Source organism: Pocillopora verrucosa, chromosome 10 (genome assembly GCF_036669915.1).
Source record: "Pocillopora verrucosa isolate sample1 chromosome 10, ASM3666991v2, whole genome shotgun sequence".
In the NCBI taxonomy this organism is placed as follows: domain Eukaryota; kingdom Metazoa; phylum Cnidaria; class Anthozoa; order Scleractinia; family Pocilloporidae; genus Pocillopora; species Pocillopora verrucosa.
The window spans coordinates 6,948,827-6,963,172 of NC_089321.1; the positions used below are offsets into that span (position 1 = coordinate 6,948,827).

Below are 14,346 nucleotides of genomic sequence, written 5' to 3' on the forward strand. Positions count from 1 at the left end.
AAAGTCAAATGCGGTTCTTTGCCTCCAATAGGGAGGCGGTCTAAGTCCAAACTAACCGATGGTTACCTTTTGTACGTGACAATTCGAAAGATTGCAAACCTGTTGTGGAATCGAAACAGCAGGCTCAAGGAACTGGTATTACTGGCATTGACCATTTTATCGAACTTCGCTTTCACAAAAAAGGTACTTTTAAATTCTGCTCATTTTGAAATATTCATATATGTACAGGAAACCAAGAGAAAGTAATGTCCCATAATTCTCTCTTGGGGAAACCTGACCATTCTCTCCTCCGGCGTCAGGCATTTGCCATACATTTATAAAAGAAGGAAGAAAGGATTACCGTTTCCAGAGACGGAGGTTAGAAATAAGGGAGTTTGTAGATAGAAGTTTGGCTGGTATGGGTTGTATGACTTCTTTATTTACTCACTAGCTAATACCTTAAAAAAAATTGTGATGATCTGTGAGTAGAGGGCATATATTCACTAGGGAAAGAGGGGGAGGTGATCTTGGTAGGGGAAGTTACATCGACGAGGGGGCTCATCGCATACCAAGCGAGGTTTGTTTCGCTTTGTTTCTCTTTTGGAATCTGTGTTACTGAATCTGCAAGATTAGGTAACGTTTCAAAACCATCTCGAGATGTTTTGCTTTCATATGTAAAACAAAAATGTCACAAGTTCCATGTGAACAAATAAACCGTGACATGTTGTTCATGACCACGAGAAAAAAAAGGGTATGGAATTTCACAATTTTGCGTCCTGCCTAAGGTGTCTTTGTTGACTTGAAGGGTTTTAACCGCCAATAACTGTCTGTAGAAACATAACCGCAAGTTTTTCAGCTTAAGTTTGTTAAAAATAGGTCCATGAAGTCGATCTGAAACAGTTTACCTATGTTTTTTGGCCTTACACGGAGCAGGAAAACAAACGGATTTTGTCTGAGTGGATCAGTCATGGCTTAAAAGCCTTGGCAACACACCCTTAGAAAACCCCGCCGCTCCGCCTTGCCCCTCCCCCCAGGTCCGCAGACTTCGCTCTTTACTCTCTTGCCCGCTAAGTTTGTGCGATATCAGAATATTATTGTTTTACTCATTAGAATCTTCTAAACGTTGTGATACAACTGTAGTCCAAAGAGCACGAGTACTGCAATCGCCTTCTTATAAGCTTCCGCTCCTATGTTTTTATTTGCTTTTTAATCGCATATTTCATCAAAGTAAATATCACTTTTCATTCCGTAGATACGTCATATCAACCGCTCACGAGAGACGACTTTTCTGTGGGTTGCCGTTACGCGTGAAATACACGATGCTTCCTAAATGGCTGTTTCTGCTCCTTTCACTTTATTTCGCTGTGCAGATGGAAGCTGGATCGAGTTTGGGTAAGAGTCTTTATCAGTGCTTTAAGATCAAGCTCTAATGATGCGTACGACACAAATGTATTATAAAAGAAGACAGCCTTGACACCAACGTCATCCCAATTCTCGGCCAATCTTTTCCTCAAGATTCGACTTAAACTTTCCCCCAATTAAGTTTTTCAGTGTTCCTATTGAGGAAATGGCTGTGTCATTGCCTTTTCACTCGCTCTAACTGAAGTTCATCGCAGAAAATTTGCCATCTTCTTTGATTTTTTCGGATGTCTTCAATCGACCAATAGCCTGCGTGTCGGCGTTAAGGATTCAAGTCCGAGGAATGTTTTGATTTCGCTTATGGTTTGTGTGTTTGATTTCAACATTTTGATCTTAAACTGAATATTTCATCGTCTTCGAAGCAATTTCGTGTCATTCTGGGCAATTTTCCGCTTTCATCATTTCCTTAGCATTTTTTTTTATGCGCACGCCTTTTGCGTCGCACAGCTAAAGCTGTGTTGTGTTCTTGTCCCTGTGAACGGCCACGAAAATTCAGACTTAATTCCTTGACCCTTACGACACCACAAACGATTATCGCCTTTTTCCGAAACGCTTCGATCAGATACTGATTAACGATATGCAGTAAAATGATCACAGGCTGTACACCGCCGCGAAAATTAAAACCTGTTTTCTTGACCTTCTCAGCGCCGTCCAATTCCCAAATGAGAAGGGATTGACGAGATTCAGGAAAATAATCACAACCTCGTTAATTTGGGTAGTTCTGGTTTTTAAATTATAAATCAACGAATAAATCGATTTCGAAGAATTATTTTTATTAATATCGTGTTGAAATGGGATGTGTTCGTTGTATGGTTTTAAAGAAACCTCGAAGACAAGATACTTGAGGTAATTTCATTTTCGTTGCCATTGTGGGAACTGTCGCCGGGGTCAGAAAAATTATAGTCACTCAATCACGCCGTGTAAGTGTCACATAATCATAGCGTCACGGGATAAGAAAGTTCAAATTAATAGACAGGAAACTACCTAGGAATTAGCCATTTATCATCTTTAGACGTACATGCTTTATACTGTCTTGGAGAAAAAGAAAATCACTGCGTCAATATGCTATTCTTCAAAGGTCAGTGTGGGTATGATTGATGATGGATAATTTTCAGAGGGGAGGGGAAGGGGGAGGGGCACTTGAATAAAGTGTGGATAGGGTACCAGTGTGTCATGGAAGACCTTAGAACTTTGATCATCCGTTCATTTTGCCACTCTGTTTAAGACATTAAGATTTATAAATTGTGGCATATCGACCTTAGGCAGCTAAGGCGAGCACATTGGTCGAAGAATAATTTTTAAAGCTAAATGTAAAAACAATTCCGTAAGGACCACACACCGTCAAGTTGACAAGCAGTTCAAAGCTTCCGATCCTTCAAGAGGGTAATAGTAACTTGATCACGTGCTCTTAGATCGAATATGGCATTTTATCATCGCAATATCCCCTACTCGACCGGCCTTCGAGCAGGCCCCTGATATTTTTAGCGCTGCAGCACGTGCGGTTCTTCACCTGCGGCCTTGAGCAAGAGGGTCTTAATGGGTTTAACCAATAGCCGTAAAACGGTCAAAAAATTTATACGGTAGGCGTAAAAATTGACAAATTTTAACCTTTAGTCGTAAACAATGTTAACCGTTAAAAACAAAATTTTTAGTACAAAAATGGCACACGTTAGCCGTACAATGGCCACAATTCTAACCGTTAGCCGTAAAAGCCATCACCCCATCGAGACCCTCTGAGCAACGCGAGCTGGCGAGAGGGCTGCCAATGAGGGCCCCTCATGATATAAGCCATCACCCCATTGAGACCCTCTTTCATTGGAACTGTTTCGTCTCCAGTAAAAAAAGAATATAAAAAAGTTAATTTGAAAAATCCTCTCTTTTTCAGCCTGCATATCACTTGGAGAATCCATCAATGCCTCTAGTGGTCACATTTCCAGCCCCAATTTTCCCAACAACTATGGCGCAAACAATGTTTGTATCTGGAACATCACGGTACCCGATGGGAAAATCATCAAACTGACCTTTTTGAACTTTACCCTGATAGCGGGTGAAAACGATGACTGTGCTGGAGCGGCAGCAGATAGTGCCCGAGTCTTTATCACAAACGTTGCCTCTCATGGAGGAAAACCTAATGACTTTAAGATCTGTGGACAAAAGCTACCCCTTCCAGTGTACTCCGAGGGAAATTTCATTCAAGTGAGATTTGAATCTCGCACCGGCCCTGTAAACAAAGGGTTCAATGCAACCTTTAAGGCGATAGATGGAGATTCACGTAAGAGCTTTTCTTCTATGGTGGTTCACTAACTGAAAGTATAAAAGTAAACAGTGGAGCATGTGCTGAGCGAGAGTTTTGTTGAGTATATCATACAATTAATTAAACAATCTTTGAACAGCTATAGTATGTAGAATAAAATATTGCATGTAGTCAAGCCTTTCACTCGAACGCAAGCCACTTAGTGAAGTTCACGATCTCTATATTGATTAAAGCATAAAACCGTCAACATACGGAAGATGAACTGTGAGCGGTATTGGAAATTATCCATTAGAACAAAGTGGACTGTAAACCTCGTGGAAAATCATCAAAACCAAAACAGTTTTCGGAGAGAAAGAAGCTTCGTTAAGATTTTTCTTTAAATAAATTAAGTTTTTCATAGAAAGTAAAATGCATTTTCCTAAAGCTGACAGCCTTTGTTATTCTTTTCAGTGTGCCCAACAGATATGATCCTCGCTGAAACATCAGGTTCTCTCTCCTCTCCTTTTAATCCAAGAAACTATCCATTCAACCAGGCATGTAGCTGGAATATAACAGGGAAACAAGGATACCGTGTTGAGCTCACAATACCAGACTATAATCTTGAACGTTGCGCTGCTTGCTCGTGTGATTATGTGGAAGTTCAGAATAGCTTCAGTGATGAAGTGCCGCCTGGAAAACTATGTGGTACACCAAGGGATATTCCTGTCATATTTTATTCGCTGCACGAAAGCCTGAGGGTGGTGTTTGTGTCCGATGATACAAACATGGATTATGACGGATTTGGGGCAACTTATAAGCTGTTGAACTACAATCCTCCAAGTAAGTAGAGAAAACAACGTCATGAGATCTAAGAGTTCGCTGAGAGAATATGTTTTATGAAATAAATTCACCCATACAAGTAATGATAAGGAGCTTAGTTAATAAAATTGGAGGTTTCCTCTGTTATCAACTCAGGGTGAATGCGAACAGCTCTGATATATTGTGTAAGCGGTGATGTATTGGGAAGCTATGCCAACTTTAATTTATCTCTTAACAATCTTCATATTCTTGAATTAGGGGGTAAGTTTTTAAAGAAAATGTGGTGCTGTGTCGGTGGGGGAGTATAACAAGATAATTTGGTTTCATCAACTGAGTTTATAATGTAAATTGGTCACCGTAACGAGTTTCAAATATTCATATTCTTGCCTTGGGGCTACTTCCTTATAAGCACCATATTGGAATGTATCAGACTGAAGAGTATAGTTTTGAGCCGTTTTGGTTTGTATAGATTTTGGCCATTGGTCGAATCAACAATTAAAAGACAAGCATTTTGATTGGTTGTTACTAATTACTTATTGTCCCACACTCACTTGCTCCTTTTTCATTGTTTACAGTTTGTCCCAAGGAGGCAATCACTCTCTCAGGCAGCGGCAAAATAAGCAGCACAAACTACCCAAAGAGTAACTACAATGCGTCTAGAGATTGTACCTGGAACATTACCGCGCCAGCTGACAAAATTGTCAAGTTTAAGTTTACTGACTTTGTCTTAAGTGAGTGTTCAGCCAATAATTGTTCGGATTCTTGCTCTTATGTGGAGCTTTATGATGGTGGGTCAACAAGTTCGCCTTTGCTGGGGCGATTTTGCCAGGGGTCGTCTTGGAATGAGACTCAGTTGTCGAGTGGAAACCAAATGTTTGTAATGTTCCATCCTGGAAAAGCAGTTGCTCGTGGATTTGAAGCGAAATATGAGGGTGAGTACCCTCTCACGTTTATTCTGAATATCGTCTTTTATAATCTTCAAATTTTCCTCTTACGCGAGTTTGGTCTTGACGCGTTACGCAACCGACTGTGCACTAACTTTCAACTTATTTCACACTTCTATATTTTTAAGAGACAGACAGACTTTCGCCGCTCACCACGATCACGCTGAGTTACTCTCGCCTTCTTTTGAAAGAAAACGTATTAAACATTTCTATTTCACGTGGATCTCAATGGGGCTAACCGATAGCCTTAAAATGGCCAAAAACTTTACACGTTAGGCGTAAAAATTGACAGATTTTAACCGTTAGTCATAAACAATGTTAACCGTTAAAAACAAAATTTCTAGTACAAAAATGGCACGCGTTAGCCGTACAATCGCCACAATTTTAACCGTTAGCAGTAAAAGCCATTACCCATTGAGACCCTCTGAGCGACGCGAGCTGGCGAGAGGGCCGCCAGGGATCTGGCACTAATAATGAGGGGCCCTTATTATCAGTCCCAGAACCCTGGCAGACCTCTCGCTTTGTTCGAGACCTTATACTTACCTGCTCGCGAAAAAATAATCGGGCGGAAGCACTAATGACGAGGACCTGCGCACAGGCTGTTAAAAACTCGAAGAATTTCTATCATTTTTCCCTTTAGCCAGCCTGTCAGACGAGTAAACAAATACATTTAAAAATATCGGAATAATTCACGTCTCCAAGTAATTTCGAGGAACGGAAGTCAGGGGTTGGTATCTAAAAAATTTTCCATCTTTATATTTATATTCTGCGTTCTTATTTTCAATTGGTAAATTCCACAACAGCTGGAAGTGCGGCCTCTGTGGTCACTTCGTTTGTTAAGCCGTTTGTTAGTCCGTCATCGCCAGTTTTGCCTCTGTCGTTCGCATCCCCTAATTCATCTTCTGCTGAACGTACAGCATCACCGTCTGTAATGTCTTCCTCAGTCTACTCATCTGCTTCTCCAACTTCGTCTGCTTCTCCAACTTCGTCTGCTTCTCCAACTTCGTCTGCTTCTCCAACTTCGTCTGCTTCTCCAACTTCGACTGCTTCTCCAACTTCGTCTGCTTCTCCAACTTCGTCTGCTTCTCCAACTTCGTCTGCTTCTCCAACTTCGTCTGCTTCTCCAACTTCGTCTGCTTCTCCAACTTCGTCTGCTTCTCCAACCAGCAAATCAACTGTCCAAGTGACAGGTATGTGTATGGAATTGTGTTATTAAACATATTTACATAAAACGCTTTCCAAACTATTTTGTGTTTTCCAAAATAGCACATTTTTGGATAAATCAATGGTTTTTCTCCATGTTTCATTAAAAATGAATGAGAATTACGTGATTTAGAACATTGATTGACATTTAAGCTTTGTACTTTGCATCACATTTCAGTCAGTAAATCAGTTTCAAAAGGAAAAGTTTTAGTGTAATTTGCTAACCTGAAACAAGCCTTTAAGCTAACTTGTACCCAGCGGCCCGCCACAGAAATCGAATAATTGCAATATCGTCTCAATAAACAACAATCAAATAATACGATTTGTGGTGGATCAGTTCATCGGCATTACTTTCTACGCGGAACACTCTACATGCAACCACTCATACACTGGGTGTCCCAGAAATTCTGCGAACACTCATACACTGGGTGTCGCAGAAATTCTGTGACTACCCATACACTGGATGTTGCAGAAATTCTGCGACCACTTATACACTAGGTGTCGCAGAAATTCTGCGAACACTCATACACTGGGTGTCGCAGAAATTCTGTGACCACTCATACACCTGGTGTCACAGAAATTCTGCAACTACTCATACACTGGGTGTCACAGAAATTCTGCGAGCACTCACGCACTGGGTGTCGCAGAAATTCTGCCACCTTTCATACACTGGGTGTCGCAGAAATTCTGCGACCACTTATACACTGAATGTCACAGAAATTCTGTGACCACTCATAAACTGGATGTCGCAGATATTCTGCAACCACTCATAGAATGGACGTCACAGAAATTCTTGGACCATTCGTACACTGGATGTTGCAGAAAATCTGCATCCTCTCATTCACTGGAAATTCACCCATGACGTAATGGATACAGGAATATAGCAGTCGTTTCCTAACCTGTCAATAACAGATGCCACAAATATTCTGTCAATTAACTTTCAATAGGAATTATGTACAATAGCACATGGTTTTAATGCAATATGATAAAATTTAGAATATAAAAATTTTAAGAAAGTAAGCAAAACAAAATACAGTTCAAGTCACATCACTTTGTTATGTGATCAGAAACAAAAACTAAATGAACAATATTATTAACTCTATCAATTAAATAGAATTTTGTTATCTAGCAAATGAGCAATCTACTTTAGCCAAAATATATTAACAAGTCACAATTTCAGTCCTTTAACCTATTTTAAAAGATTTGTATATGTAATGAAAAGAGTACAAATACATCATTTGACTTGGTAAAGTTCACAAGGGAAATTAATGCTCAACCTTCAAATGAAAACCTTACACTCTTCACTATCCAAGGGGAATATGCTAAATTGACAGGATCACAGATTTGAATTAATATCCCCAACAATATTTATGATAAGGAAATATGTAACATGTGTGTCTCAATTAAAAAGGGCTAAAATAAGCTTCTAGAAAAAATAATCCTCTCTCTCTGTCAGCTGCAACAATGTTTCCCGAATAGGAAAAAAAATCAAACCGTGCCATGTTGTCTAATGAGTGACAAACCGATGAAAGGGAAAACGTACTGGAGAACCACTCCACAAAGCCATTTTGAGGGCGCCTTCTGATTTTGCCGGGTTCTACACGGAAAACAACGACGGAATCCAAGAACTGAAATAATTCACTAATTTTTAGCCAAGTGCATTTCAACCAAAATCAACTATGTATCGTATCAGTTTTCGCGACAACAAAATTGGCCCAAAACGTGCCTCTATCCAAAGTTTGTGATTTCTACATCTCCAACGAGGACTTAAAACATACAAGACACAAAATAAGTGATATTGTAGACTAAGACATGACGATTCGATAAGCATTTAGTAAAATTGTATCTATATCGGTGATCTCGCAAACATGCGCCTGGCAAACAAAGTTTCGCTCAGACCACTTATTGTTACCTGATCGCTTTGACGAAAGGCGAACGCTCGAAACGTCGGCTTTGAAACTCTTTACGGTGGCCAACTTTTTACGTTATCAACTCAGTTGATAATACTAAATTACATTTATCGTTACGATACGTTACGATTTAAGTTCGCGCTACCTGTCATTTGTTAAATCGTGTGGAAAAAAATAAGGTAGGTGCTTTGAAATGCATGTATATTGCACACTTCTGACCTCTTATCAACCCTTAGATTTGACTTATCGGCACTGAACTGACTGCGCGTAATACTTTGTATTCAGGTGTTCCTAACTTTACCTTCCATTTCTAATTGACTCCCTAAATCCAGAATTATTTCTCCATAAATGAAAGATTCTGCACTCAAAGAATTGTTTGAGTCATCCAAGTCAACCCACCGATCTTCGTTGGGAAGTCTTCCCTTTGGTGGTGATTCCGGAATCATAAAAATCAACATAGCTCGTAGAACTGGGAGATGTTTGCGGTGTACTCGCCATCATCGGTTGAAATATTTTTGTAGGACGGATACAAGTTAACTCCACCAAGAGTGACAAGAGCGCTTAGCAATCAAAAAAGACAAAAGCTCGATTATTAAGATATCATGAGCGGATGTTGGCGGTTTGTAAAACAATAGGTTGAAAGAACTTTTGTCCCTCATTAGTGAAATTGCACAGTGAACAGCTTACGAGTTCTAGTCGAAATACTAAACCTTTTTTTCGCCGATTAGGTACATAGTGCATATGAATGGACACTTCATATCTTTGACTAGGCCTACCGTGCGCGATAAGCGTGAGAAAGTCATTATCGATTAAGCGAAACCTTAAGCTTTTCGTCACGGCTCATAAGTTATATAATTAACTTTACTTGAGTGCATGCCAGTGTTGCTATTGAAAAACATTTATCTCATATGAATTAATGACGATATCGTCACTCGGTAAAGGTGATGTAAATTCGGTACTAAGTGTCCTCATTCCAAGGTCTTCTAACTTTAAATTTCTTTAAAAATGAACGAATCATCTTATTCTGCAACAGATGAGCTATTTATTCCAAGACAGATTTACTTCCATCTTTTCTTTGATTAAACGAAATTTTAAAAAAAGTTAAAAACAAACCTTTTTAAGAATCTTAAATGTGTACAAAATTTAACTAAACGATTTTTCATTCTTTTTTCTTTCAACAACTCCCCTTTTGGAATTTGATTAAAGGCCTGAGTTATAACTAGTTTTATTTAATAAAGCGGCTATAGGCCTCTGTTAAAAGCCTTTAGTTTCCAAACTGTGGAGTAATTTTCACTAGTTTATCCTGTAATTCAAAAAGCATTGGACGTCAAACCTTGCAGAAGTTCTGCAGCCCTGCAGAATTTCTGCATCATTGGACGCCATACTATGCAGAATTTCTGCATGGTTGGGCCGTCAAACCTTGCAGAATTTCTGCAGCATATGACGTCGTACCTTGCAGAATTTCTGCAGCATTAGACGCCATACCATGCAGGATTTCTGCAGCTTTGGACGTCAAACCTTGCAGAATTTTTGCAGTACGGGTCGTAATACCAAGTCAAATAAAACTAAAAAAAAAAACTTGAAAAAAAACGCTTAAATATATTGAGGGCTAAAATCATAGACTTAATCGTTCCATTTTTAAAAGTGCAGAGCATTATGTGCACTTTGACCAGAGTTAACAACCAACGCAGTTAAAAATTGATTATTTGTATGAGTAAAATTGACCGAAATTTAACTTCCCGTTGAATTATACAAAATGTTGCTCTTTTAAAGCAACACATTTCTTAATCCGTGAAAACTAAAGCATTTTGCTTTTATTACATAGGAGAAATTTCCGTGTTTTCTACCTAAATAGTGCTGCTTTGAGGCCAACATTTCACTGTGTCTGGGAAAGAGCCATTTTTCACGGAAAATGCTATTTTGGAAAACACAAAATAGTTTGCAAAGCGTTAATTAATTAGTAAGAAATTTAAAGTTAGGGGTTCTCAGTGAATGATAACGGCGCCTATCACACTTGACTACAGTGTTCCATAAAATTGTGTCTGAGATATTTTTTTTCTTTACGCTTCTACGTTGCCATCGATTTTCGCATCGCCATACCTAAGTTGTCGCAGTAATCAGGTAAGAAAGCGCTCACTGGATCTAGCAAAAATTCGACGTCAATCTTAAGTTAGCACTGTAACCTCTAGAGTTTATCAACCATTTGTTTGACCCAATATGTCCTAAACCTTAGCATTGGCACTTGTGATGTACTTATAACCTTTCTCGACGAAGCGCAAGGACAAATAGAAGCTGTTTAATAACAATTTATGTTTGAAAAATGTTGCCATATCTCTGTATGATCACTAAAGCCATCATGACCAGCTCATTTTTTAAACACTTTGAAGTAGCAGAGGAGATATCTACTTTGGAAAGCGATAAAAAGTTTTAAGAAGTCTTCCTGCCATTAGATATCTCGTATCCTCCTCAACTGTTATGATGTAAGATTTCAGTGGCTTATAAATTTGATTAGACTCGATTTTAGAATACAACTTATCACTGATCTCTTCGCTGAAATTCCAGGGGTCATTGGTTCAATTCAACTTCTCAGTTGGCTGGTTAATCATTTTTTCTCCTCTGTTCGCAACCATGTTGATTTTAAGCATTGATCTCGTAGTACTCAATGACCTCATGCGACTGTTCACAATCATTACAAACTTCTCGTGTGATTTATTATTTATATTCAGGTTCCCCAGGTCCCACGCAAACCAGTACGACTCGGCCACGTCAGACCGCTAAAGGGAAAACTATCGGGCCATTGGAGGTAGTAGGATTCTGTATCCTTGCAGTACTTGTTGCCGTTGTTGCTATTTTTGCCATTTATTACGTAGCCTGTCGAAAGCGGGAGGAAGACGAAGGCTCGAACGAGCCGATGGTTGACGTACCTGCACGTAATTCAGCTAAACCAAAAGAAACGGAAATTGGAATAACTCACGACGCATTTGTGGGAGACTCAAATAGTCCAACGGAAGCTTCTGTTTTTAAACCGGAAGCCATGGCTTCAGTACCGGAAGTTAAAGTTCAAGAACCAGCAGCAAATGCTTCGGAGGTAAAACCAGATAATAAGGAAAGTAAAGAAACTGAGGCCGACGTCGATGGCACTCATGACAGTGCGTTGTAAGAACAAGAAGAAATATTTTGAAATTATTTTAAAACCAACTAGAAAATTCCCTCGACTGGTATCAAAATGTCTCTTTCATCACGAGTATGCTACAAGGCTACCGCTCTACATGATGCATAACTTTTTCTGAACATTCCTAGACTTATAAAATTTTACAACACTAAACCTTTTAACGCTTAAACACCAGGAAGTGATCAATTTGTACCTTCTTCTTACAATATCTATACATTATTCAACCGACGCGTAATGAAAAGAGACAAACGAACCAGCTAGAGGGTGTTTTCTTGATAAAATACCATATTCTCTGAACTAGTTCCTTTGGGAAATGTAAGGCAGCTAGAAACGAGAAATACAAATCAAATTTTGGGACGGTAGCCTGCATTACCTGTTGTATTATCCATTATATTACTCAGAGTTGTCCTTAGTTCATATAAGGCTGCCACTTTTGGACCCCTGGATGTATTGTTTCAGCATAACTATTGGCATAAATTGAATAAACGATCATAATTTTTGCTCTTATGATAACCTGTAATTGGGAATTCTCCTTTTTTTCGGGCAGCGCGAAAGCATAGTGTTTTGCGCTGCTAAACTTTTATTCTCTTTCGAAAAAGAGAGCGCTTAATCACACATATTTAGTCCTTTCAAATGAACCATTATCAGGTCTTAACCTTTAACTCCCATGAGTGACCAAGTCATAATTTCTCCTTACAATATCAATACGATATCAATCAGAAAAGTGACGAGAATAGAGAAATAAATCAATTTAGGGATTATTGTTTGATCCAATACTAAATTCTCCAAACTAACATCACGAGAATTGTATGGCAGACAGTAAGGAGAATTTCAAATGGCATCTTGAGAGTGGAAGGGTTAAAAGAGCTGTACCTTGTTTGATCTTTAAAAGATCGATCGAGTTCATGTGTAGATGTACACTTTGTTTTTTATATATTTCAGCCTTGTAACAATTTTACCTTTTAACCTTTTGTATTTTTACTTATGTACTCTAATAACGGGACCCCCTTTGATACCAGCGCTTATTACACTGACGGGGTTATCCTTTATAATATTATCATTATTATTTTCGTTCGCCTTGTGGAGGGAGAGTGTTATCACATTACTGCCTCTTTCGTTGCCAAGGGAAAAGGTGCCGACAGACTTATATTAGTTCACAATAACCCCTAGCTGACGCCCTAACATCAGTATGCATATTCCCCATACATTCCCTCAGGTGCTGACAAGGAGAATTTGTTTAAAGATCGAGAATTTCTTTGGTTGGTGATCATTTCCTTTATTCTTGTGATCTTGGTATATGAATCAGGGGTGGTGTTGTGAGGAGAAGTAAGATGTTAGTCACTCTTACTGGCGGTACGAAGGGTTCATTGTTATACTATTTACATCCTCACGTTTTTTTGCCCATTAAGTCACGTCTTCTATTCTGTTGTGAAGTCCAGTAGTTAAAAATATTTTGTAAGAGCAAATGTGTAAATTGTTAGCAATAGATATATGATTTGGAGTTGTTTTCTGTGTATTTTTTTTATCAGCATCCTAAACAAAAATAGTTCCAGCATAGTTGTAAGCATATGACTGTGCAAAATGGGGCAATGGTAGCAGCGTAATATGCAATTTTTCTAAGCCTGCTTTCGTTAGAGGCTCATTCCATCGAATACAACCTCATAAAATGCCAAATAGGTTGCGCAGACTTCTAATTTATTTAGTCTTATTTTTTCTCTTCTGTAAACATCTGCGCTTGGAAGGTCGGCGATCGTTAATTGTGTCTACATATGAAATAGCTGGTCGGGACTCGGTCTGTCTCGTCCCAACCTTTTCTCGTACAGAAAGATGTAGCTTCCTGTCAAAAGAAAAACAAACTGGGTCATGTAGATCATGGCTAACAACATGCAGACGGCCGAATTACCGGGTTCGCCAATGTATGATGTAAAATGAACTATGAACATTGTTTGACGTCTCTGTTCGTCTCTTTCCTACTGGGAAATCTCAGTTTTGTTGCGAAAGGTAAGAAAAGCTTGTTCAAGTCATGGAGGTCAAAATTTACCACCCACTATGCCCCCGTACCCAGACAAAATGTTTAATGTTCCGATAATTAAGATGAGCTCATGGTAAGTTTCATTGGGCATGATCGACCTCAGAACATGCTGTTGCTGTTGCCGTTGTTGTATATTTGTTCTTCTTTCTTTAAGATGAAGGAAGATTTGTCGCGAAGTGACATGTAAACAAACAGAGCAATAAGATTAATAATGTGGTTAACCACTAGCCGTAATATGGCAAAAATGTGAAGCCGCTAGAAGTGACAAAACAAAAAGTAACCGTCAAAACTTTTTCTGTTAGACTTAGAGGAAAGAAATTAAACCTCAGCCGTAATATATACTAGGCTGGAAAAGCTATCACCCTACTGAGGCTCTCTAATAAGGCAACATAAGAACAACCTTGGCGGGTAACAGTTACTCTCTGGCCGGCTGGTTCAGTTGGAGTCTTGTTCAGTAACATGGTGTGGGCAATTTTGTTCGTTGTCCCAACACTGAGCAGTTAAGTTTTGATAAAGATGGCCTGTTGGCGTCAATATCAACACCGCAATTTACAGTGAACGGCTATAATTATCGCACTCCACCCATCAGTTATCATCGAAAATCAAACTGTGACCTCGCTTGCTGATATATACTA

The 14,346-nt window shown here is 39.1% G+C and overlaps 1 protein-coding gene across 1 annotated transcript; it reads left to right on the forward strand.

The window, feature by feature from the left end:
• The first annotated feature begins 43 nt into the window (after nucleotides 1-43).
• Nucleotides 44-13,174, forward strand: LOC131790445 (CUB domain-containing protein 2-like). The gene is made up of 7 exons (XM_066173379.1): nucleotides 44-183; nucleotides 1,232-1,371; nucleotides 3,284-3,670; nucleotides 4,103-4,471; nucleotides 5,026-5,382; nucleotides 6,198-6,584; nucleotides 11,234-13,174. The coding sequence occupies exons 2-7, from the start codon at nucleotides 1,299-1,301 to the stop codon at nucleotides 11,665-11,667; spliced, it is 2,007 nt and encodes a 668-aa protein (XP_066029476.1). The 5' UTR covers nucleotides 44-183; nucleotides 1,232-1,298; the 3' UTR covers nucleotides 11,668-13,174.
• The last annotated feature ends 1,172 nt before the right edge of the window (nucleotides 13,175-14,346 follow it).